Raw genomic sequence first — 27078 nt, forward strand, 5'->3', positions numbered from 1 at the left:
AAAGTAATGTTTTCTTTTTTAACCTGAAATCAGGGAGGCAGAGGTATGAAAGAAAAGCAGAGCGGGAAAGTGATAGTAAGGAAAACACTGCAGAGACAAAGAACAAGGACTGAACTCCTGAGACTTAATATTCCTTGCCCCAAAACAGTGGGAAGAGTTCCTCTGATGTCTCTGAGTAAACAGCTCTAGAGAAACTGAAGCTTCACCTCAAACTTCAGAATAAATTAGATCAAGTGAAGCAAATCATTGAAAGCACTTTATCAGAGGCAAAAAAAAAAAGCTGAATGAAGGCCTTTAAAATATATTTCTATTAAATTCCAGGTTTGTGACAAGGCAAGAAAATGTGAAAGTGTGCCTATTGACTTGAAAAGTTACAGAATTAGGGAATAAAATCAAATGGCTCAACAAAAAACTTCTATGTGCTGAATTTATTTTTCATCACTGCCTTGAAACAGTGCAATGACTTTGAAAATACAGAAGTATATTAAATATTTAAGGACCAAAGTCCTTGTATGTCTACAGCTGTTCAAAGGATATAGCCCTTCAGTGGTTTCACATGCAGTTGAGACTGACTTTTTGGAAGGTTGAGTTAGTTACCTTAAAATACAAAAGAGCTAATAGAGACACAGTGACAGGACTTTTTTTCTTTTTTGAAATGCACTTCAAGATCAAAAGGCAGTAACGTGAGATTTCTTCTTCATCTTCTATTTTTTTAAGCAGCAAACTTTCTAAATATTAATTCAAATAAGCAGTCACAGGTGAACTCATGATTTCATTCTGTACATATTCATGACAGAGCCAAACATTTAAAGTTATAAAATAATAACCATAACTAGTGCAAATAACAGTTCCCAAAGAATTATCTAAAGTGCTACAAAATTATTACAATTTTAATAATCTGCTATAATATCAAAAATACTTATAAGAGGGGATGCTTAACTAGACTATTGTCTATGCAATTCCTAGAACACCATAAAATGTAACATGAAAATTTACTTTTCTCATAACTTTGGATTTTTCCTGTATTAGTTTGCAATTACCTGACAAAAATTATTCATAGATATTTTAATAAAAATTATTCTGACAAACCATATGCAAATATAGAATCAGTTACATAGGTTTACATACAACATGGCTATTACCTACTTAATTTTTTTCCACGTATGAACTAGTTTAGCATTCTTTTCTGTATTGTAACAGAAGAAAAATGAATAGTATATGAAATAAAATCAATATCATAATGATGTATTTTAGAGACTGAATTATGYTGGGGTTGTTCCAAGATTCTATTTTTTCCTACAATTCTTAAATACAGCAGTATAACATATTGTTCTGAGCTTTTTATTGTTCTGAGCTTTYTTCCTACTCCTGAGGCCCTCTTATTACAGGAATTAACTGCAGCCCTTTAAAAAATGTACAGTGGAGAACCCCTACAAAGACTACACTTTCCTTCTGAATGTTCCCCCTTGCATTAGAAAGGTATTAATGTACAATTAATAATTGCTCAATGAAATCCCAAAACGAAGAATACTGAACACTATTGGGAGCTATCTATTTCTGATATTACTTACCCCATTCAAGCTGCCCAAATCCTTCACCAAGTGTTCATCTGTAGAGGCATCATAGTTGAGTACAGCATGTTGCTTGTCCACACTCCGTGACTAAAATATATTAAGGAAAATAAAATCAGGTATTTGAAAACCAGATGAAGATAGCAGTAATGGCTATTTCCTAGAGCAGCATGATTATTTTCTTTTTACATAGCACATTTATTCAAGTTATATAAAAACATTAGTCTGACATATGAAAAAGACAATCCCTAAACCAACTCTGGGCACCCACAGCCGAATCAAAAAATAAATTCAGAATGTTTTTTTTTTAATGTATCCCTAAATATGATGATAAGTCAAATCCAGATATATCTTATCCAAAGGTTTTATTTCTTTTCAGTTCACTCTGGTATCACCAATATTTAACCTAACATCATCAACTTCATCTTTATTTCTTACTCTCTCTCTCCCTTTAATTACATGCATCTTTCAAAACATGACTGTGATTCTGGGATGTTGCTGTTCTCTCTGAAACACACCATTTCCTGTTACACATCTGGGATTAGTACCATAGTATACAAGCATTCAAATTGTTTCTCCTTGATCTCAATTTCCTGAATCAATTAGCTGTAGCATCTTTACTAATGTCTGAGCAGTTCCTGAGTTATTATTCCCATCAATTCTGACTTTCTCACTCCTTCCTCAAGCACTTCAGCATCTATTTATTTATTTAATGAATTCTTTATTTCACAGCCAAACATCACCAGGCAGATGAGGAACAGTCCTTGATAGTATTTTATTCAAGAACAGCAGCTCCCTAACAGCTGAGTCCCTCTTTCAGCACTCGCTCATGGCCAAATGTTTGCAGCTTCAGGTGCTGACAGCAAGCAAGGGAGATGGTGCTGGATATGTGTCCCCTTCATGCATCCATATGGTCAGCACCTGGACATCTACCAGAGTTCCCAAGTGAATGGAGGCCACAGCTCATCTTCTCCATCTGCCCACACTTGAGCTAATGTTTGCCAGTAATTCTGCTAGTGCACTGTCACTTGATTGCATAGCAGCAAAGTCTTCTACMAGCATTCTTCCTCAYTWCAGGTTTTAATCTTCTATACTTGCTACTCAACTCATTTTTCAGGACTATATTGCACAGAGCATGGTACATTTCTGTCTGAGGCTTTTGTGACTTCTATGTACCAGCATTTGTCATGTGTCAGTTCTAGGAGTCCAGCCTTACTCGTGCACTAGCCAGTTCAAGGCATCAGGACACACAGGAGCTTCCTCTCCTTGGAATCCAATAGTTACCACCTCGTTCCCTCTCCATTTCTTGAGACTTGATAGTATTATCTTCCTTCCTTTTTTCAATTTACTTTCTCATCCTTCCTTTCCATGCAAACTTTCGACTGCTTTGCTTTCTCCTCAAAGAAGTGAAATCAGTGTTCTTCTGCTTATACTCACTATTTTATTTTTAGACTTTCTATTTTGCTCTGCATTCTTGAGAGGTATAATGAGGGCAGCAGGATATCAAAGGGGAGTGGAGAATAAGGGAGACAGACAAATGAACAAATTCCCTGACAATATAAGCTSCACCAATATACTTCATCACTTAAGTGGTTTTAATGGCAAATGAAGATACAGCAACATGGTTCATTTTCTACTAACTTAGCAACCTTTCAAGTGAAAACAATCTCAACACAATGAAATTCGTTGATGTGTATATTCTGCTAGGCCTACCATATCAAACAGAGATTACATTTTTTCATGCTTGAGTGGAACCAATGAACAAAGAGTTAGCCTCTTTTTACCTAAGCTATTGAAAAAAATTCTGAACTTCTTTCAAAGTTGTTATTCCAATACATATTATATGTATTAATAATAATTCAATTCTTTATGCACTATATCCTATTAAAAATAAGTTAAAACAGAAAGGACACAAAAAGATCCTCAAAGTTTCATGAAAATGTCACACCATTTGAAATGCTGAGAATGGTTACTCAAGTCTGTGGCTTTTACAGAAACATTTGAAATTCTGCAGAACATTGCAGTTCTCACGTTCAGATTGCTTGCATACAACTGGACATACTTTTCAGTCATTTCAGCTGATCTTTACAGGTGCAAAGACCATGCAAGTCTTTTAAATGCCTTTTTCCTTTGGATTCTTCTTGCAGCCTTCCATTAAAATTCAAGGGCTTTTAAAATTCCTTTTTATAAGACAGCAGTGCCCTGGCTGACAGCTAAACACCACACATCTGCTCACTCACCCTCTGCTGCCCCAGTGGGATGTGGGATAGAGCAGGAAGAGCAAAAGGAAAAAACTCACAGGTCAAGTTTCAGCAGCAAATAAAAGAGGAAGAATGAAGAAGAACTAAAACAAACCAAGTGATGAGAAGGCCTCACCACCTCTCACAAGCAGCCCAGTGCCCAGGTAGTCTTTAAACAATGGGTGTCTTCCCCAAAGCCCCTGCCTGAGTCTTTATTGCCAARCACAACGCATTATATGTCATGGCATATCCCTTTGGTCAGTTTGGGTCAGCTGTCCTGGTTGTGCTCCCTCCCCACTTTTTGGGCACACCCCAGTTCAAATGTGTGTAGGAGGAAGAGTGAGGGAGAATGCCTTGAAACTGCACACACACTGTTCAGAATCAGCTAAAATAGTAGTGTTATCAACAGTGTTTTTGTCACAAATCCAAAACACAGTACTGTAATGGCTTCTATAAAAAGAACRACCACCAACCAGCTAGATCCAGTACAAAGATTTATACATAAAACTGCAGAAATAAGACTCGCAGAGTAACTGTAGTAAAAGCCATATGAATATGAAGAGGAAAACACCATCCTCAATAAAAGTAAATTTCTAATTGGTGTTACTTTAGATAGATACTCTTCAATCCAGACCAAGAAAATATTCAGAATAAATAAAATAAATGCCTTCTTCTTTGCAAATAATTCTGATATTGTAAAAAATGTAGGTTTTTATTTCTTGGAGATGATTTCTCCATCAACATTCAAAAAKATTTTTAACCATAAAGGTGAAATAAGGGGAGAATACAGTATTTATCTACAAGCAAGCTGATGCAGAGGAGCAGCTAGCCAAACAGGAAGACTTCACACTATGTTTGAACATATCTACAAAAAAAGGCAAATCTATATTCCCAGACGTGAACAAAACTTCTTAGAACAATGGTGTAAGGTACAGATCTTCGGTCTATCAAGCATGAAACACAGTTGGAATTCTTTTCATTAAGGCTTTTATAACATGTTTTCTGTCAAACAGTTATGAATAAAAGCATTAAATTCTGCTTTCTTTATCATGCATTGTCCACATGCTTTGCACTAASAGAATAACCAAGTTGTCAAGAGTGGAAAGGAAGGTCCTGCACAAAGAGCTATACATACAGAACAAGAACCCATTATTAGCTTCTCTTTTGGTGGGTTCCTCCCCCTGAAGCACTATGTGGTGTTACAGTCATGCTGGCATGTAGACCTAACATAGCAGCAGGCTAAAATGCATATTCTTGAAAATCACCAGGCCCCTTGATTCTTTTCATTAACTGTGAAGTGGATACACAACAAATAATGTTTGTAAATAACTCAAATCTATTCACTGTGTTAATCAAAGAGGCAACTACCTTTGAAGGTGAAGTTCTGCACACAAAATAATAAATGCTTCACTCTAAGGACTGATCAACCAAGGATGACATAGCAGTGAAGAAAGAAGACACTCCCTTATTCACAGACAAAAAAAAAMCAACTCTACAACAAGTTACTAGTAAAATAAAAGCATTTTTTGATTATAATCTACTGGGCAGGAACCAGTGGGGTGGGGTGTTTTGGTTGTTTTTCTTTTGTTGTTTTTGGGTGTTCGTGGGTTTATCTGTGCGTTTGTTTCATTTGGGKTTTTTTAAATACTTCCCAAATAAATTATCAATACATCATCCTGTCACTACAGAGAACTTAAGAGTGTTTTCAACTGCTTTCTAACATCACCAATAAAATATCTGAATGCCTTCTGAGGCTGAGAGCCAATGCAATTTACTAGAGATGCTACATTCTCAGTAATACACGTAAGATTACATCTCTAGGCACTTCATTTGCAAGTAAGATTCTAATTTGGCTATAAATGGCTGCATACATAACTTTAGGGTACAAAAAATCCAAAATAAAGTATTTTATTGAATAGTAGGAAGGGTTGAGAATATTAGCGTTGAAGTTCAATCTTCTTAAGAGCCTTACTGTAAACAAAGGCAAAAATTTAAGAAGAAACTTCCAAAATACTACCATTAGTCATTCAAAAAATATATATTTTAGAAAAAGGCAGTTCAGAAGACTACAGCTTTGACAGAACAAAGTGCATGCAATATGGCTACATAACAACACAGTTACACACATTTAAGAGTTCCACAGAGTGATCCTCAAAGCTGAGGAAGTTACTGAAGGATCAAGCTATTTTGACTCGTATATTTTGAATTCTACTGAAATTGAGTCACTCAACTTCCTTAGAGATAGACAAATACTCTTCTCTACTAATTTCATTTTCCTTTGTGCAACACAATCAGGGCATGGGGACAGTTACATCAAATCATGTGACTAAATTAGATTACAACTAGCTGAAAAAAGAAGGCTCCTTTCAAAAGCATCCAGTGCTCTCAACATTATCACATTTTATGGAACAGAGTCTACTTACTTGACTTATCATATTGAAAAATTTGTTTCATCTTATATTCTTGAATTCTGTATATGACTTACACAAAGAAAATGTCTGATTCTCTGTACTTAAGCAGTAACTGTATGATTGATGGCAATACATTTAAACTATTTTTTTTTCTATAGACACAAAAGATTCTTCCGAACAATTTCTCCCCAACMTCTGGGAATTTATTGCACAAAAGGAATGCATGAAACCGGTCATTAAGTTCACAATTTGAGCAGCTGCACATGGAAGGCTGATGCAATTACCTGTAACATCAGCTCACAGTCATCTCTTCCAACAAAAATCATTTCTCGTGGCAGCCTATGTCGGGTGCCTCCACTGCTCACCAAAAACCAGGATGTTAAGCTCATTTTCTGCTTAGCTGATAAATCCTTGGCAAAGCTACGTCATCCTGCAGGGAGAAAAAGAGACAGAGAAACTCATTTTAGTTATTTTTAGCTACAGTTTCTGCTCAGCAAACACTGTGAGCAGAATACCAAAAGCCTSTGAAAATACAGCATTCTCAATAGCATGTACTGAATCCAGAAATCACAGGAAGCAACAGGCTTCAGATTCACATACTCTCAGACTCTGCCTCATGCAACTAGGCAAATTTAATTGGTAACCTTCTACAGAAGGAAGAAGCAGCTAGCTAATGCCAAAGACATATGTCAAGTTGTCAGAAAGCTTTTAGCACTGACTACTTATTATCAAGATAATTGCTACAATAATGCTTCACTATCTCAACCAATACACAATGTGGCAAACATTCACAAAATAGAGCAAGTAACTTACATGTACGTCATTGCATTTTCCTGTGAAAAATAACTACTTCATTTGATTTTAAGCTCAGGTCCTCTGTACACCACCAAAGGAGCTTTCAATTAATGGARCTTTTGCTTCTCATTTAATCTCAGATTTTCACAATGAAACATGTATTTTGGAAATGTAACAGGGTGCATTTAGCATTGAAAACAAAGAAGAGCAAAATGAGCAAATTAAAAGTTTTCTGTAAGTATCAAATCCAAAAGAAGTATTCCCACACAACTTTTTTTTTCAATTAAAACWCCATTGTACGCCATAAAACAAAAGAAAAAAAAGAAGAGCTGTTTAAAGTGCCATAAAACTGGGTAAAATATTTTATGGAAAACTTCTCCAAATATTATGATGTACTTAAATCTGGAAAAAAAAATATGATTAAAGCTCTCTTCAAAGTAATTTAATGGCTAGCAGTTGAAAAAAACCTTTAGGAGAATTACAAATCTCTCTTAAAGAAAATGCAAGCCAAAGCAATTATTTCATTCATTCATAACCACACTGTATTCATTAAAAGAGAAGCTAAAGAAAATRAAAAGCAACCAGCCAGCTTTTCTCTCAGTACCAAATAGCTGGCATTTCTCTTCTATTTATATGCCAATTAGTGAATTTCTGCAAGGTTAGCAAATGTACTGTAAGCACACATAGGTCTGTAGTGGACTTGAGCACACCCTTGAATAATACCAAGAATTCAGTGAGGTCTTTTAAAAGGAAGGCAAACAGGGAAACGCTGAATAAAATGGCTATGCCAGCACTATGCCATCTGACAAATTACAATCAAGGAGACACCACAAATTACTAAAACATGYAAAGATAACTAAGTTTAGGTCAAGACTGCATGTGTCATGACAAAGCAGATATTTACAAAACAGTCAGTCAAAAGCACCCCATGTCAGGTGGTAAAATGTACCAGCAGAGCTGTCAATCCAGTTGAAAATAATTAATGCAATTCACATGGAAGAATTTAGAATGACTTCATGTGCTAAAGATGCACTCAATAAAAAAGTAAATATGTATTGCAACAGCATTCTCTTCTATAGTAATACTTACAATAGAATTATCTTTCCACAGCTGTATCACAACACATTCAAGTGAAATGTATGTCCACTTAATGTTATCCGAATCAAGAGAAATAATACAGCATCTCTAATACATTTTATTCCTAGAAACTAAAAAGATTAAAAATTATGTCTACAATAATAATGTTCTGAAATAAAATTTAAAGTGATATAGTTATTAAATACATCTTATAATAATTAAAATGGATATTCAGCACCTTTGAAGGAAATTAATATTTGTATTTTTAATTTAATCTAGTTTAAAATGGTAAGATAAACTGGGTCAAACAAATGACATTTTTCAGTTCCCTTTAAGAAAGGAAAAGGAAGTATCACAAATGAACAGCCTAGGTTCCMGCTTTTATCAAGTAAATTAAACGGATGTTTGACAACAAGCATGCTGCTCAATATCAAAGCTCCTCATTCAGTTTATATTTTACTACCTTTTACTATCTCCCATCTGTTTATTGTAATTACATTTGCACCATTTGGCCTTCCTGCTCTAATTGGAAATTCATATGAAAATCTCCAAGACAATAAAAAAAATCAGAAAACTGGAAAAATTTCTTAGTAAAAACTATGTTGCAGTTTACACTGGTAGACTGTCTCTAAAGGAGAAAAACTAGTCTTATTTACAAAACAGACAAGTAGGTCAGCAACTAGCACTAGGAAAACAACCAACACCCCAAACTTCCCACAAATTATAAAGCTTGACAACAAACAGATTAAATTAAGCTATCTGAAATAATTTWAAAAAATGTATTATACAGAGCAATCATTTCCACACAGCTTGGCAGCACATTTGTAGTTAAAAGTCCATCATAAGTTCTATAGAACTTAATAATGTTCTTTTCAAAAAGTTGCTGTCTGAACTGCGATGAACCATCAACCYAGATACATATTTTATTTTGAAGTATTCTTTAGAATGAACCAATGCCTTTGATCAGAGCTATGCTGAAATCTGCATAGCAAAACTGGCTGAAAACAGGATTCAATAGCAACAATTGCTTAATAACAGAAGAAAAAAAGTGCATTAAAAATTGGATATGGAACTGTACACTTATTAGTCATACAGACAGTATGTGGACAATTACACTGCACCCCAAGAACCTCAATGTTCTGAAAGCTTACAATGTTTTCAATACACTGCTGTCTTAAGTACTCTGGCTGTAGTATTCTGAACAATACAAGGATGAAAGATGCTTCACTGCCTAGGAGATACCGAAATAAATTACTGTATGACAGGTGCAAAATCATCACAAGAAGTGGCTCTTTACACAGTGTAAATTTAGGTCATGATAATTCCTGCAGTGAAATGTTATGGATACTAAAAGGTTACACAGGGTTCCAAAAGCAATTTTCTTCTTGTATAAATGAATGCTTATTATCATGCCTGCTACATGCACTGACCCCACTCACAGCCCAGGAAGTGCATGCACTGTGCGTTCTGAGGGCTGGGAGGATGCTCTAGTGAGGTTTCACTGTCTTCCCCAAAAACCTCCCTTCCTTACCTGGCCTTTGTTTATGCATGACAGGATATTGCCCCATCTTGTCTTCTCTTACTCCAGTACAGACTACACTTTTCATATTAGGTATTTAACAAAAATATTTCTACCCTACAAAAAAAAGAATTTTAAATGCTTTATTGAAGCATTTGGTTTTATCAGTATTTCCTAAAATGGCAGTATTGTTTTGTAATCTTTAACCAAACCAGCAAATATTTCAGCAAGAACTGATGATTCCTAACTTCCTTCTAGACACCTGAAAGTCAGTTGGTGAGACATCTATTGCAGCTGCAAAGTATTTCCYTGTCTGCAGAATTAACAGCTTTCTATGGTGAAGGGCTACGACTTTCAAAAGGTAGTAACCAGAGTGTCAGAATGAACATGTGGGTAATAAGTTATTTGAAACATGATGCAGCAACAGGGAAATTGGCAGCATTATCCCTGTAGATATACTCACTTTTAAGAAGTCCTGCATTATGCAGCCAAGAGATGGGTGTAACCAATTTCAAATGTCTAAAGACGCTGCCAAGATTATAGTTTTGATACAGTCCTGTTATTGCAAATAAAAATCCTTAATAATCTCAAATTTGAGCATTTTACAGCCCACATTTTTTTATTTGCCTGTAATTGAAAACAGCTCCAACTAAACTATTAGCGAACATTGAGACACAAATCCTACAGAGAAACAAAAAGCTATGTTTAAAATTTAAATTAAACCTAATATATGTCTTAAGTTCCAACTTTTAAGTATGGCAGTCCTCCACCTTAAGACTGAAAATAGTGTCATTTTAATGGTACACAATTATCCTATTATTGTACAACAAGTTCTACTTATGAATATTTAAAAACAACATTAAAAAAAGCCCTGCACCAAGCTGAGACATAGTACGGACAAAGCCAGAAGCCATTTGTTGCCCATTATGTGCCCTTGTAAGTTCCAATATAAAATATTTGCTAAAWTTAAGTTTACCTTCTCATATAATTGCCTAGAAAATCTGGGGAAATTTCTGAAGAAATAACTCAAATATTTCTAAAACAAGATTAGAGCAAAATGTTCTTTGCCACTACCTTTAAAAAAATTAGCAGTATCTCATATATGCAAACTGGTACTGAAATGCTGCAAGATGGCTATCAGTTTGTGTTATTTCTCTYGTGCAAATCCATCCAAACGCAGACAAGTGAGCGGCTTTGTGAATATTCATTCAACAAGGACAGAGGCAAACTCTCTCAACACATCTGTCTATATAGAAGTAGTTCAATAAATTTGTGGAGCATGCTGTTTTAGTATCACAGTGGCAGTAAGAACCAAAAATAAGGCATCTTTACCCCACTACTTTCTAGTSAACCACTGTTGACACGAACATGAGGGATAGAAGACACAGGAGAGAACACCACTGCACCAGGACAAGACACTCGAACCAGAGCTAGACAGATTCTGGAATCAGGACTCAAGAAAGGTAAACATGAGATGCCATGACGGGAGAAATCAGAAATGAGAGCAGCAAAGGAGCATTAATGGAGCAGCAGAAATTGGTAGAGAAGATTTGAAGTTGAAGCTGGTAACCAAACCACAAAGAAATGCTGTCAGCAAGCAACAGCCCCTGGAAAAGCATCTACCATGACTCCTTTATTGCCTATTCAGTGTAATAAAAAAYACCAGTGCCAGTAGTTCTAATTTTGACTGAAATGGAGAAATTTATGCCAAAGAACTGGCTGGTAAAACTGAAGGTAAGATCAACCCTGAGATTATTGTATCCATATAATTGATATTAAAAAGTAATCTATAAAGGTAATTGGTTTAAAYTTAGGAAGTTATAAGGGGTAGACAGCACAATAATATTCTCTACTCTGTAAAACCCTCTGAAGTGGGGTAGTGTAACACAAAAAGTGTTCTGTGAGCGATCATAATTAACCTACTTACATACATGCAGTRGGAAACAACCTTTAGCTACATCACCACATATTTTAATCAGGACTCTACCRTACTCAGGTGAAAACAAAGAGCTTAACAGTCATTTAATCAGTTTTTTTTTCCTCCCCTCATCAATTGATTAGCCTGTGCCATATTTACTGCACATCGCTAAAAACCTTTCTTTAATTATTAATTTCCTACTGACTTTAATTGGCATGCTCAACACCACCACATGAGAAATTCATTAACACTTACAGTAAAGTCTCCACAAGTGGTTGCATAGAGGGCTTCATGTAAATGAGGAACTGTAGAGAGCTTTTTTTAACACTGAAATATCTTAGTCTTGAATATTTAAGTTCCAAACCCATCAGCATTTCATCTTAAGGCACCCAGTTTCACACAACATTCTGGTGTTGAAATGGTCTCGTTTATTTCTGTTACATCTCTGAAAGCCTAATTCTTTTGCACAGGAAGCTTAAAGCCAAAGGGTGAATAGAAAATTAARACTACTTTTCCAGAGTAGGGGGATTATAAAGACAAGAAAATGAGCAACACTCTAGGATAGCTTCTAAATGTTTACTCATGAAACTTGTAAAACTATCCTTAGTGCTTCCACAMTTCTCTGCTACCTTCACTGCTCACAATGCACTCATCCCAGAAAGKGAGACAGAGGGCTGCACAAACAACAGCCTCCTGACACGAAGTATTGTCACCAGTTCCGAAGGCTAGTAGACCAAGGGATTTAAACCAAAAACAAAAAAGAAAAAAGGAAAGTTGCAGGGCTGAAGAACCTTCTGCTGAGAGCTGGAATTCAAACTAGAGGAGCCATATTTCATGCCACAGGAGTGTGTAATGTTGCTCCTCAAAGCCCTTAGATAAATACCCATCTAAATTTAAATGGCTTAGGCTAACTATCAATAAAATATTTCTTGAAGTATTTATGGACCTTTAGTACACAGTCAAGWGTACTTCTTAAAGGGAAGTAAGAAAACTACAGTGGTTGGCCAAAAAGGTTAATCTAAATATTTCTTTTAAAGGCTGTTAAAGTAAAAGACAAAGGAAGCATAAATAAAGTAAATTATGCTTAAAATCATTGAAATTCTTCATCAAAATGAGAAGATGAGCTCACATACTTAGGAAAAATAACCAAAGCAATCCTAGATTTTCAGCAGTTGAACAAGTTAGAACTGTTATTTTCAAATATTTCACTGAGTGGAAGGTTCACCTGAACACAGCCCTCTAGAAACATCCAAATGCTATATACAGCCCTGAACATGAAACTGTTCCCATTCACACTGACATAAAGAAATACTGAAGTTAGTTATAAAGCTCATTAAAATTTTATGCAATTACTGGACAAGAGTGGAACTGTATGGTAAGCATGGAAACAGGTGAAGTCRAAGACAACAGGTAAATCAAGTGAAAGAAAAGGGACTTATGCATTCAATTAAACTTCCTTGCTCAAATGGGGAACACGAGTACAATTAGGGTAACTGTCCTTATCACTAAACCAAAACATCYCACAAAAATCTCAGTCCTCCTTGGTCTGTTGTCTTCTCTCCTAAATTTACTAAGATTTAACTGAGAGGGCAACTGAATGATACCCTTAAGTATTCATTCTGCTTCTCAAGTATTTGAGCTGTTCCACCTTAGATCAAATATCCAAATTTACTCACAATTTCTTAAATAATAGATTWAAAAAATCATACAGAAGCCTTACACGATGTCTAAAAGATGTAATTTCCAGTGTGGATTGAAAGATGCAGCTATGAAAAAAATTTACAGTTCAAAAGAACTACTTGAGAGCCAAGAAACCTTCTTAATCACTACTCTGCAAAACGATTCTCTTCTACCTTTTTTGACCCTCCATGCTTTTAGTCTTATCGTTGATGTTTTTCTACACAGATATGGAGGAGGAAAGAAGGCAAAACAAAAATATGTAAATCTCCTTGAATCTTACATCTGAAAAATCATATGGAACTTTTGTTTATAGACATAGAAAACTGTTCACTTGCAATGTCTGCTAGATTCAGTATTATAGAAGATTTTTCTAAAAAGTATTTTAAGCCTAAGAAGGAAAAAAAAAATTAGATATCATTAACAGATGAGAACCAAAAGGAAAAAAAAAAAAAAAAAAAGAAAGAAACTGCCTTGATAAAGCATCAGGAGATCAAGCTTAGTCACGCCCCTTACTTCTATTTCTTAATTACTACACATCCTATATAGGTAGATATGCACATTATCTATACTGCCTACCATAAAAGACTAAAACAACATGAGTTACAGTTGTACCAAATCAATAAAGCAACAGCAGTGCATTTCTCACGCAGTCTGTGACCAGGAAAGAAAGGAAAATGGGCAGAGGRAATGGGGGAGGTGGGGAGGACTAGACAGAGCCACACCTTCAGTTTTACAGGGGTGTAACAGGAGGATACAGGCTGGCCTTAGCACAGGTTAGGACTACAGACTCCTCAGCAGCACCTGGRGGAAGAAGCATTTCTTCCTCATTAATTACAGCCAAAGGCTTTCTAGCTGTGACTATTACTAGGCATCAAGAGAGATTTTCCTCCTGCATTCAAGGAGTTTGAGATCTCTACAGAAGGGACCAAATACTCTTCTTGCCCAGCAGGTCACCCCATGTGTCTGATGGAATAAGGACAARAAAGCAGCTCAGGAGGCTGTTGCCCTTTGTCAGGCAGCAAATCTGTCTTRTAGCGTTGCTGCAGCTCTGGGACTGCACATGCAGTCCCTCTGGTCCRGGGCGGAATTAGATCCATGTCTATTTTACAGCCGTGACACACACGAATATCTGTCAGAACACTAACTAAAATAGACTTCTTTTTCTGCCAACAATGCAGCTGCACTGAAAGTTGTTTTAGGGTTTTGATTTTGAGGGTCTAAGGGACAGTCACTTAAAAAACCTTATCCTACTTTGGTTTTGATGTAATAATGACTAAAAAGAAATGAATCCTGAGATCTTGTCATCTGCTGTTGTATCAATATCAACATATAAATGCCACAAAGAAATGTACAAAACATAGGCTAACCTGATGGCTATCACTCATTTAAGTGTCACAGTATGCAAAAAGATCCAGTCCACGATTATCTGCTGCTATTATTTCCTGTGGGCACCAGTAACATAGCCAAGAACAATCAGAGGAGTACGAAGAATTACAGAGCCCTGGGAGCAGTGGTAAGGCACTCTGGAACACAGGCAGTTTTTGCATCTATCTTTACATCTACCTTCCCAGTTTAAAGGGCAGAGTTTAAAGGGGCCAGTAGAATCTGGAGAATCAATAAATGGTTACAGGACTGGTGCCACAAACAGAGGTTTGTCTACCGAGACCATAGGACTCACTTTGAAAAACCTGGTCTGATGGGGTCTGATGGGGTCCATCAAAGAAGGGAAAGAGTATATTTGGACATATATTTGCCAAGCTTGTGAAGAGGCTTTTGAACTACAGGTRCCAGGAAGGCATCACAGACACATGGTAGGATGGCTCCTGTGACTGGAGTGTCAGAATGGAAAGATACAGTCTTTAGGGATGACAAGAAAGGCAGGAAGGAGAAGGCATCATCCTCCATATCMGTGATCTGGATGGAGGGCCAGCTGGGGATGGATGAGAAGCAGACTGAGAGTTTATGGATCAGGATTAGRAGGATGGGAGGARCRGGTGACACTATAGCAGGTGTCTGCTGGTCACCTAACTTATAAGACTGATGCAGCCCTCAAGAGACAGACAGGAGTGTCCTCACATTCACAAGCCCTGGTCCTCATGGGGGACTTCAACCACCTCAGTATCTGTTGTAGGGATAACACAGCAGGGTATAAGCAATGTGGAACCCATAGATAATAACTTCATTCTCCAAGTGCTAGAGGAGGCAACAGGAGGGGCTGGTGGACCATTGGTTGACCTTGTTCTCACTAACAARGGGCTGCTGGAGAATGTGAAGCTCAATGACAGCCTTATCTGCAGTGACTCCATGAGGAGTTTGAGATCCTCAGGGCAGCTTCAGTGATCTWTTCCTTAGACTACCACAAGATACAGATATGAACAGGGGTTCAAGAAAGCTCATTAATATTCAARGATCACCTCCTCCAAGTTCAGAAKGGAGGAATCCCAACAGAAAGGAAGTTGGGMAAATTTGCCAGGAGGCCTGYATAGATGAACAAGTAGTCTCTGGACAAACTCAAACTCAAAAAGGAAGCCTACAGATGACTGAATCAAGGACAAGTAACTTGGCTGGAATACTGTATGAACAGCCAGGGATCAGGTCAGGAAAGCTAATGCCCTGATAGAATAATCTAGCCAGTAATGTCAAAGGCAACAAGAAAAGTTTCTTTGGATATCTTGAGATAAAAGAAATMCTAGAGAAAATGCAGGCCCTCTTCAGAAGAAGAGAGATCTAGTTACCTGGGATCTAGAGAAGGCTGAGGCACTCAACCACATTTTTGCCTCATTCTTCACCATYAAAAGCTCCAGCCACACTGCGCAAGTCACAGCAGGCAAAGGCAGGGACTGGGAGAATGAAGAACCACCCACTGTAGGAGATCAGGTTCAAGATCACTGAAAGAAACTGAAGGTGCACAAGTCCACTGGACCTGATGAGAGACATGCAGGTCCTGAGGGAACTGGCTAAGCCACTACCCCACCCCACCCCCCACCCCCGGCAAAAAAAAAGGAATTGAGACACTATTAAGGGGGGAAATAAACCATGTGTCACAATTCCTAATAGAAGATAAGACATCAAATTGTAGGAAGAACAGCAGTGAAACAAACTTTTACACCAACTTGACAAAAAATATAAAATACTGGGTTATCTTTATAGAGAATACTGGTAAACAAGCAATCCTTAAAAGACTRATCAGAAAACTGCTTAGGACTGGTAATGTACACGAATATTGTCTTACACAACAATCATAAGCCTTATTATGCATATAGTTCTTATAGTAATGAGAAGTACCTGAAGATTTAGTTTTTCCTTTTTAAGTTATCCTATCTAAACATTAAAACACTTATTGGCCACTAGGATAAAGCCATTAAAGACTTAAAAGAATGACCCTGTTTTAGTCTTTATAACAGATAATAGATATTTTGCATTTATTAAAGAAACAGCTYATTTTGCATTCCTAATCTTTACAATCATAAGCAAAAAGTCATTTCTCGTGAATTTACTTCTCTGCAGCCTCCCTACACTTAATGGCAATATTTTTCAAAAGCTGCTTTCAATAAACAGCTAAAACAAYGGCTAATAACTGTTTATAAGAGTAGCTTAATTTATGTTCGAACAATCAAGTGTTCATTTTTTTTGTCCATCATTCACATTCAGATTAAGGAATTGCATAAAAGAAATTATTTAAAAGTTTCTCTATTTCACTTGGTCAAAAGAGGTCATCTATGRAGAGATTGGCATACCAAGTATGCTAATAAAACAGTACATCTGGTAAGTAGCCTTTAGAAACTATTGTGGCAAGCAAGCCAAAGAAATTATAACCAAATCATCTTTGTGAATAAGCTCTCTGTGATGAAATACTTCCTTTCCCCCATTCCCTATCAYGCTACACTATTGCCGAGATAAGCAAACAGGATAATAAATCAATAAACAAATATAAATCAGGCATTTCACTCAGGCAGAATTTAATATTAAAAGAAGCAATTAAGTTCTCCTCTTCCACTTCCTATTCTCAGTGGCATCGTGGCATATTTCAAGTGATTTTGTAGGCTGTGTCTCATGATGTGGTTTTGTTTGTGTCAGCCAAGTACTGATCACAGCCCTGAGCAMTACTGAAAAAACAAATAGCATTTTGCAAATAAAACTAGACCTCTTAACCTTCCAAGGGTGGTGATTTCACTTTTCCCAAAATTGTGAAATATATGGGGTTTAGTCCATGATTCAAGTTGCTTAGGAAGATTAAATTACATTCAAAGCAATGCAATTTTTTTTTCCTTCATAAAAGAAATTATTTATTTTGTAGGCATGAAGATAAGTTTATTTTCCAAAGAAAAGCATGTATTGAAGTAGTTTTAAAATCTACCKTTATGGTTTCAATTTCAGTTTACCTCTTGACAAAACGCATGAGTACACAGTACATGAAAGCGGAAGTGATGGAAGAAAATTCTTGATATCAATGTTACTGATCTCCACATCCATTCTCTGTATTACAGATACATAACTTCAAAAAGGTATTCACTTATTATTCTTTGCTACATCTCCACTGTAACATGAAAAACATTTATCATGCCAAAGTAGGCTCCACACAAAATATTTGATACATTCTATCCTCTCCCTTATGGAATGCTTTGGAACTTTTTACAATTACCCTCAACAGCCAAGTCCACAGATGTATTTTTCTTGGAAATACACTGAGTTTTTTGATCCAAAATCAGTAAACAAGCCCTACATTAAGAAAAAAGGGAAAAGTTGCAAGCAAGAAAAAGCTCAAACTTTTGCCCTAAAGTTTTAAGAAATGTTTGCTCTAGGCAATCTTTACTGTCTGACAGGAGGCAGTGTGTGTGCATGCACAGTATACAAATCCTAAAAATAATTCTGTGCCATAATTATGTTGAGCTAGATGGGTATTCAATGGAGTAATTAACATCAGGACAAACTTAAAACCAAAAYGATTTAAAATTAGCATGGCAGCTCTGAGATAAAGAGATCAATTTTTTTTCAACATTTTTCAATCTCAGACAAAAACAYGGGACTTGATTTTTAAGATGTTTTCCTGATGAAAAGTCCTCTTCCTGAAGATTCATAGAAAAATAGAGTACAACAAGGCTTAAAATGCCTTACATTTTAATTATTTGTTTGGTTCCTTAATCAGAGGTCAAATGGCTCAAAAGAAATCTAATCTTGAAGTTTGGAGTATGGCATTTCTTTAATGGTTGTGTCCTCCTATCTCTCTCCTTCCCATTAAATGAAACGGAAAGGTACCAAATGTAACAGAAACACTTTCTCAATGCATGATCATATGAAAACAGCAGTCAGAAAGACAGTATTAAGAATTTAGCAAGACAGAAAGCAGGGTAAGACATCTGCACAAATGTTAAGAATACCCGTGGTTTTAATGATCAATCCTACTTGGTGCAAAGATTTTAAACCAGTCTGTAATTAGTACCTAGTAAATTGCTTCCCTGCGGAGAAGCTGTTCCACATCTGCTGGTGGAGCCTACTCACTTCTTTCTTGTGTGCAGCCAACAAACAGGAATATAGCTACTAGCATGGTAGTAGCTAGTAGCTATATTCTATTTCTTCTTCTATCTCTTATTTACTAAATGTGATTAAACAGCTACATGTGAATTGTTAAAATAAACTTTCAGAATTAACAGAGGGAATATGCAACTTGACATTTTCATGTAAGGACTTATTTGAGCAGGTAGATTACAACCCCTCAACTAATTCACAATCAGAAGCCCTCACTGCTAAGTAAGGAGACTATTTTCATGTGGACCTTTATAAGCTGATTTAAGAAGGACTTGGGATTTAAATTAATGTGGTATATTAGTATATGTTTTGCAGAATGCTACAACGAAAATCTGGGTAACTTCAGAATACTTGGAGACAATTGGAAAATGCTTTTATTAGTATCATACTGAAAGTATTTTTAAAGGCTACTGAATGAATGCAAATTGCCTTTCAATAGATAGAAATGTGGAATTCAAGTCTTTCTAATGGGAAGAAATCTATATAGATTTTCCTTTGAAAGTTCAATAATTTTGTTGCCTTAAAGAAAAAGAGAAGAAAAGGAAGAGATGTGAAAGGGAAGGCTAGGTGGGAAGAGCTCCAAACTACAYATACTTCTCCAGGCACCAAACCAAGTGCAAGAGGAAGTGGTACTGTAACCCCATCCACAAAAAGGGATCAAGTCATGCTTTTTGTTTGCACTTTAGTAAACAAGTTTGAAGGCTTGGATTTTRATTACTTTAAGAACTACTCACAGTTGCTATAGTATGTCTCCAACAAAAAGATTAGACTAGTAACTTTAGTTAAGCTCATACAAAGACATAGTAAGCAATATTGACCATGCTGCTGCAATTGAGAAATAATCCTCTGGTTTACCAAAAATATTTTACATCATTTTAATATAGAACTAAATATGGACAAGAGCATAAGAAGCTGATTAAGGCAGATCATTATGAGTTCCATTTTTAAAGTCTGGAACAATTCACATCCTGTACTCTTTAAATTAGTCTATGCTTCACAGAATCTCAAAATTGTGTAAGGTTGGAAGGGACCACAGTGGTCCAAGCTCCCTGCTCAAGCAGGATCATCCTAGAGCACAYGGAACAGGAYTGTGTCCAAACAGTTCTCAAGTATCTCCAGKGAGGGAGACTCCACAGTCTCTGTGGGYAATCTGTTCCAGTGTTCGGTCGCCACACAGTAAAGTTCTTCCTCATGCTCAGATGGAAGTTCCTGTGCATAAGGGKTTTTTTTTAAATGTATTCTCCTTCCACCACACAGTCAGCAATTACAACTCTTACTGAAACCATTTTTAGCTAMCCTAGGAAGTGAGGCTTAAACAAACATTCTGTTTCCACTAATCACTCCTCCCAGCAGCAAGCTTCAGACAGCTGGAGATTTCAGAGGCACAAAGCTCCCAAAGTTTCAGGAAAATGGGGAGCTAAGCAGAACAAGTTAAAAAGAAGTCCATTGTCCCACTAGAAACACTGTGCTACAAGTTCAGAAATTCCCAGCTCCTTACCGCCTGCTGGCTGTCCTGTGCTTACATGGCTCTTCTGTGGTCTCGCTGCCTTTGCAGGATGTTTGCCACTCATTTTCCCCACAGAACACTGTGGGGAACAGAACAAATTATTTTGCCCACAGAACCAGAGCAAGCACATGTGCATGTTGAAGTTCAGTACAATTTGGTTCAGTACAAARTGGACACATCCTTAAGAAACCAGACAATTCGTGTTCTCCTGTGTATGTTTTTCTATTTCATCTTAATACGATTGATTTACTTCGAATCAAAGGCAAAGCACTTTCCCAATGTCACCAAAATTTCAGAAGTGTGTTTTTCTCTCTTTAGCCTTGAATGTACAAGCCAGTACTGTTGCAAGCTAGAGGSAGGAAGAGAAGAAATACAAATGCTCCCTGTGCTTGGTCCCCAAGATGAACAGGTTACAGGACATCCAATCCAGACACACAAGCATTTTTAACAAAATGAGTGCATTCTCATGGCATTGCAAGATAAACACACAGGCACCATAATGGAACAAAGAGATGTTTCATTAATGCGTCCACCAACATATACACAGAAGTTGAACTCTACAGTCAGAAAACAGCTGATCTAGAATATACCAGTAACTACGAACCTGCAATCTTTTGCAGACAAAAAGGTAGCTGAAAAATAAAAGAATACTGACTAATCATGACAAAACCATTATTCTTTATTATTTTTATTTCAATTCTAGGTAGTTACAAAAGYTCTGTGAACAGAGACCCAAGGACTGATTTTTATTCAWATTTTATCCTCAAGTTCAAAGTGCTTTTCAGGTATTTTTACAGGTTTGGCTAGAGAGAAAGAAAACACATTTTCTTTTCAGAGTATGCACAGCTTTTAGTATTTGGTAAAATTCCACTGTATTCAGAATTCATAAGAGTGAAGCAGCCTCTGCCTAAGTTTTACTAGCTGAAATGGGAAATTAGCTTAATTAAATCTAAAGATCTAAATATAGGATCAGTATGGGATGTGAAATTTACAGTGTGGCACGTCTTCCTTACTAGCAGMTCCTGCATACACACTTGTATTGCASCAAATCTCAGCTGGCCTACTTTGCRTGAAGTACCYTGTGTTCCCTGCATGTGCCAYGGAGTAGAAGTTACACACAAAATTAATCCACACAACACTAAYACATAGGTTACCCTGTCTTAAGCTGCTTGCATGTCCAGAACTTCACTGCATTGACTTATTTTCAACCCCAATGTTGAAGACTCAATGGACAGGCAAATGAGTAGTTTTAAGCCTCACCATATGAAGCGAAGAAGCTGCTGTTCCAAATTAGCCCAAGCCAGTCTCTCTGCTGTCAGGATCCCAACCCTGTCACCCCACCCCAGCCACAAAGACACGACTACTCCCTTKGCCTTGGCTGCAGGACTCACGTGCCTGCGCAGCTGAGCTGGGCTTTTTCAACAGCCAACTAGTGACAGAGTAACTCTTGTGCTCTTCTCCACTCCCACAAACAAATGAACAGTTCCCAGAACCAAGACACCAACATAGGAGCAAAGGAAAAGGGGTGAGGCTGTGCAGCTGTGGGTGGAAGAAAAGGGAAGAATAGGGCAGGACCAGGACAGCCAGCAGCAAGCTCTGCTTAGTTTGCTACGAGAATGTAAGACAATGACACCAAATCCCCATAAGCCTCACAGAACTTCTTAGATTTAGACAAATCTACCAGAACTGTAAGGACTACTAATACAGAATCACAAAATGGTTAGGGTTGGAAGGCCCCTTACAGATCAAGTTCCAATCCCCCTGCCATGGGGAGACACCATYCACTAGACCAGGCTGCTCAGGGTCCCACGCAGCCTTGCCTCRAACCTCCAAGGATGGTCCATCCACTGCTTCTCTGGGCAACCTGTTCCAGTGCTTCATCACAATTACTATTCAAATTTAAAGCAGGTTTATGTATTTATCCATTACAGATTATAACCATATGCTTTGTAAAATGTTTCAGTGTGTAATTTTATTCTTTTTTCATTTCCTTGTACTATTTGTATATATTGCATTTTCATGTATTACAACACAACCCAATGATCAAATCTTCAGTCTTTCACCTCACGATGCACTGATGCAGCTTGTCTTCTAAATCTCTTTTAAATCACTCACCCCAAATGTGATTAAGTATCTTAAATAGAAAGAAAGGAAGAATTCCTATGGAATAACTATATAAATAAAACAATACACAGATATTATCAATTTTTTTTAAGTTCAATGGCATTGTCCCTCAAAAACCACAATAGACAAAAATAGCAAGGCATAATGCTTTTCTTGGTTTTGGAATAAAACTGCACCAAGGGATAAACTCACAAAATCTAAGAACTCAAGAATCTTAACGTCTTAAAACCAGACTTGTCCCACAGTGCTGTTTGAAGTCATTTTATTAACTGTACTAAAAAAAAAGTAGTATCTTTGATAATGTTTTCATACTTTTAAAATGAAATTAAAGGTTTCCATTTGCCTCAGCAGGAGAATGACTCATGACTTCCTAGTTCACTCTCATGTGTTGATGGTTCATCCTTTATTTTTACTGCCACATTGCTAAAGACTTTACTATATGCTATATGCTGTCCAGACAAGATCAAAAGGAATTAATCTTGTTAGACATTTAAGTACCCAGTAATAGTAAYTAAACCAACTGAAAATGGTTATTGTGTGGGGTACATAAATGAGGTAAGTAAAAHCTGAGACCACAAAAGCAACATCAGAAACTCCAGCAAAAAACCACTTCTTGCTTCTTAACAAACTAGAAGTTTGTTAAGGCATGATGAATAAAAAAAACCCTTTAAAACGCTTCGTGGAGGTACTGAAAGGTGATTGCTGCATAAATCACTACCTAGTTCTGTTACAGTGACCTCCTCAAGCAAGTAACCAGGCAGCATTTTGAAACAAGCCACGAACAGTGACAATCCTCCCATGGTTGAATCCAAAGCAGACTCTGGAGTATCAGTCTGCCCTAAGGGGGAAGTTGAGGGTTGCTATTTGCAGCTTCAACAACACCTAACACGTTTAAYTTTGACAGAGGAAGTTGCCAATAAAGTGTGCTAAAGAAAATGCAATAAGGTCACAAAACTGGAGAAAATCAAGGTGTGTTTGTTTAAGGGATGGTAGAAAAAAAATACACATGCAGTATGCAAGACARTTACATGTGATTTAGGAGTTGCAAATACCGGAGAAAGAAATATTTATTTCAGGAAAACAGAAAAAGACAATATTGGTTAATGACAAGCAATAAACTTTCTACAACAAGCTAAACAATATAATACGACAGAATTACACTGGGCTCTGTATTGCTGTGTAAAAAGAGACCCTGCCATACACAGAAAGCGTATACAGCGCCTGAAAATCCATTCATTGTGCCAAGGGCCAGGGCAGACAGAAACTTACCCAGGCTCAAGGAAGCCAAAAACAAAATTCTGAGTAAGAGCCAACAAAACAAAGTGTATAAAGATTCAGCACTACATGGCAAACCATGATTAAGGAAAWAATTATATATTTTCTGCAATGGCTACCTTGTTCCAAATATTGTTGCCAAGCATGAAAATAAAAAAAAAAAGGTTTGTGACACATCTAGGCCTTCAAGTTATTGACTCAATGCATGTCCAAGTCTAAGYCCAACCTGGTATTTTTTGTGTGAATGCATTTTTCCATTGTTCATTCTTGGTGGGGTTTTTTTTGATAGTTTCGTTTTGGTTTTGGGTAGGGTTTTTCTCTTAAATATTTATTCTTTTTTGTAATACTCCTACTGACTRTATCTATTACTTTTCACTAATTCCAGTTCTGTGCCAGCAATATTATCTTTCTTACTGTTCCCCAGCTAGGACAGAAATTGAAGAGAACAAAGCCACACAGTACTATCTACAGAAGAAGAAAAAACAAAAAAAAAAAAAAAAAAAAAAGAAGCATATTCATCAGAAGACTTGCTGCAGCTCCCTATAAAACAACTGGAGACAATTCTCTACATCAGGAATCTGTTTGAAACAGATAAAAAAACATCCATACACTTCCAATTTTCATTTCAGACCTTGATGAGTTCATGCCTCTTTTTGATATGCTACATTATATGTATCTGTAGGACTGATAGTGGGCATGCAAKTGCACCTCTCAGAAGAGCACTGAGCAAGAAAGAGATAGGCCTAGGGTTCCTTGGAATTCATTAGGACCAGAGTTTGTCTAGAAAGAGATGACAAGGTGAATTTAAAAGCTGATTAATTAAGATTTGATTAATTAAAAATATGCTACAGAATTTGTGATCAAAATGCTAATAGTTGAAACTAAAAACATTTATTTTAACAAACAGGCAGGAATTATGGCACACTTAGAATTAATAAATTTCACTAAGGCTTTTAAAGAGTCAAGTCTAAAAGGACTTCATCAAAATAAAGGCTCTACCCAATTATCACCAATCTGGCCCAATAAAATAATCAGCATGATGTTTAAACAACTGTGAGAGCATGATGATTGAACAATATTAAGAAGAAAAAGTTTTTGAAAAAATACCTTTTATTATGTTTATCAAAAAGAACTGTAATAATAAAACAAACACAAAAATGACCACTGAGGGCAGTATTATCTGTAACATGAAAAAAATGCAGTGGTTCCATAAGTCTTATGTCAACCACTTGCCATCATTTTTCAAAACTCTCTGCTAATGCAAAATCTAAACAAGCTCTGGTTTCTCAGTGGTTCCTCAAAGGACTCCTGAATAATTTCTGCTTTAAATTAAAAAAATGTATTTGTAATAGTGAGTTTCACAGTCAAATTAAAGCTAAAATTCAAGCTGTATTTTTCACTAGTGAATTATCTCAAAAAGCCATTCCTACAGGAAGGGTTTCACCCTCACTTTGCATGACTATTCCCTCTGGAAATCAAGTTCAATTAAACGAAAACATGATCATTTAAAGCAAGAGGAGATGAATGACCAGAAATGTAATGATCATTAATCTCACAAAACTGGGACAGTGATTTTGCNAAAAAAAAAAAAAAAAAAAAAAAAAAAAAAAAAAAAAAAAAAAAAAAAAAAAAAAAAAAAAAAAAAAAAAAAAAAGTAGAAAACCAAGATTTTAATTATTTAATTAGGCTGATATATAGCTGCACATGAATAAAAAATTAGGTAATTTTTATTCAATTGCCTTTTCAAGACTCAGTTGAAGAAATGAAGATCAAATGGAAGGAACAATCCTGACTTAAAAGTTCAAAGCAGAAAGTAGATGRAATGCTACCAATGCCTCAGCAGAAATTACCAAATATTGCTTGCACATTTTTTTTAAACTCTCCCTTGKAACCAGGTCATACCTATTCTTCTAGAAAAGATACCAGTAATGAGTCAGAACAAATGTCCATCTATATGGCCATTCTTTGGAAAATTTCAAAGGCAAAAAAAAAGAAGTAAAATTATACTATTACCCATTAAGTGTTTTTTTTTTTTTTTTTAATTTAATAAATGATGTTATGAAGTTAAGTAGAATAATTCCTGACATCCAGATTCCTGTGATGATACAGTTCCACAAGACTAAATAATCAGCTAGGTCACAGTGGGCAGAGGAGAGAAGGTAAGATTAATGTAAACAGGAAACATGTATGTTCATGAGAAAACTGGAAAGGTGTAATGACAGTCTACCTTCCTCTATTTTTTTCCTAATTCTGAAATGCAATCCACTGCAAGAAGACAAATAAGACATAGTTGAAAAGGCTTTGGTTTTGAACACTGAACAGAATGCATATTTAGATGACCAAGTATTTGCAAATGAATAGAAAGATCATCAACAAAATTATTTGGGCATGTAATTTTGAGGGAAAAGTTGCAAGTACATCTGATTTAATGCACTGAGTGTATTGCCACTTTCAAACCATAATGATTTGCTAATGGATTGATTACAAGTTTTTCATATACCACAGCTGAAGACTAACTAAATAGCCCACATACAAAGAAACATCTTGGAAATGCCAGGGAGTGGCACCACTTCTGTTATTATGTCTCTGAAAAGCTCAATAATTGCAGTGCTTCCTGGAAAGAAACAAAGTGAGCAGAACCAGAATTTTATTTGGAATAAAGTACAAAATGAGATCTGGAAAATGCACCACACAGACTTCTGAAGACTCAGCTGTTTGTCAAGGATAATACCCTCTTAAGTTTTCTGACTAGATCAGAATATAAAACATTTTAGTTCAAAAGAACGGAAACAAGTAAATAGAGGACCCTATTACAAAAACACCAAAYCTTGCAATAAAAGCAGCAGAACCAACCAAAGAAGATAGACAGTAAGAGGGCTGCAGTTGGATCTGAATGAGCCCACTGGGCCCACGAGTGGATGACGCTGAAGCTCCGAAAAGCACCTAGCTAAAGTAAAGTCTACTTTTTCAGTTAAAATTTCTCAGAGGAGAAAAAGAGAAGAAGAAACAAAGCTGACAGATTTGTTGGGCTCACATAGATATTTATCTGGGAATAAAACAAAAAACTATGTTTTAATCTCTGTTTTGAATTTAAAACCCCACCATTTCCCTAAACCCCTACCTACTAGCACCTTTCTACAATTCAGAAAATCCACACACTTCAAAAGTAGTAAATAGGAGAGACAAAACTATGAAAATATTTGAAAATTTATATCCTTAAATTCCATRAAGGAAAACATTTGCCTGGAACAAAAATCCTGCTTATCCTAGTAAAGGCCACAATGCTCAACAGAACTACTCCTCCCTCTTTTTACATTTACTTTCCAGAGAAACTTCTTTTTCATCCAGTGATAGGTTCTGAATGTTTAGTCTGTGGCTGTGGACATTTTAAATATCAAGGAACTCAAATAAAGACTAACAAAAAGAACCAGCCCA

At 36.4% G+C, this 27078-nt stretch overlaps 1 protein-coding gene across 6 annotated transcripts in view; it reads right to left on the reverse strand.

Moving 5' to 3' along the window:
• The window catches only part of CEP170 (centrosomal protein 170), a 93473-nt gene that overhangs the window by 62493 nt on the left and 3902 nt on the right, over window positions 1-27078 (reverse strand). For 5 of the 6 annotated variants that reach the window (XM_057389742.1, XM_057389741.1, XM_057389743.1 and 2 more), the window contains exons 2-3: window positions 6507-6652; window positions 1572-1661 (exon numbers count right to left, since the gene is read on the reverse strand). In XM_057389742.1, the coding sequence (XP_057245725.1) occupies window positions 1572-1661; window positions 6507-6611 (195 nt within the window). In that variant the 5' untranslated portion in view covers window positions 6612-6652. Of the gene's footprint in view, window positions 1-1571; window positions 1662-6506; window positions 6653-8106; window positions 8226-27078 lie in introns of all 6 variants that reach the window. The other variant, XM_057389739.1, reaches the window with a different exon arrangement.

This window comes from Malurus melanocephalus, unplaced genomic scaffold (genome assembly GCF_030028575.1).
Source record: "Malurus melanocephalus ecotype Western Australia unplaced genomic scaffold, MMel_1.1 scaffold_19, whole genome shotgun sequence".
Taxonomy (NCBI): Eukaryota; Metazoa; Chordata; class Aves; order Passeriformes; family Maluridae; genus Malurus; species Malurus melanocephalus.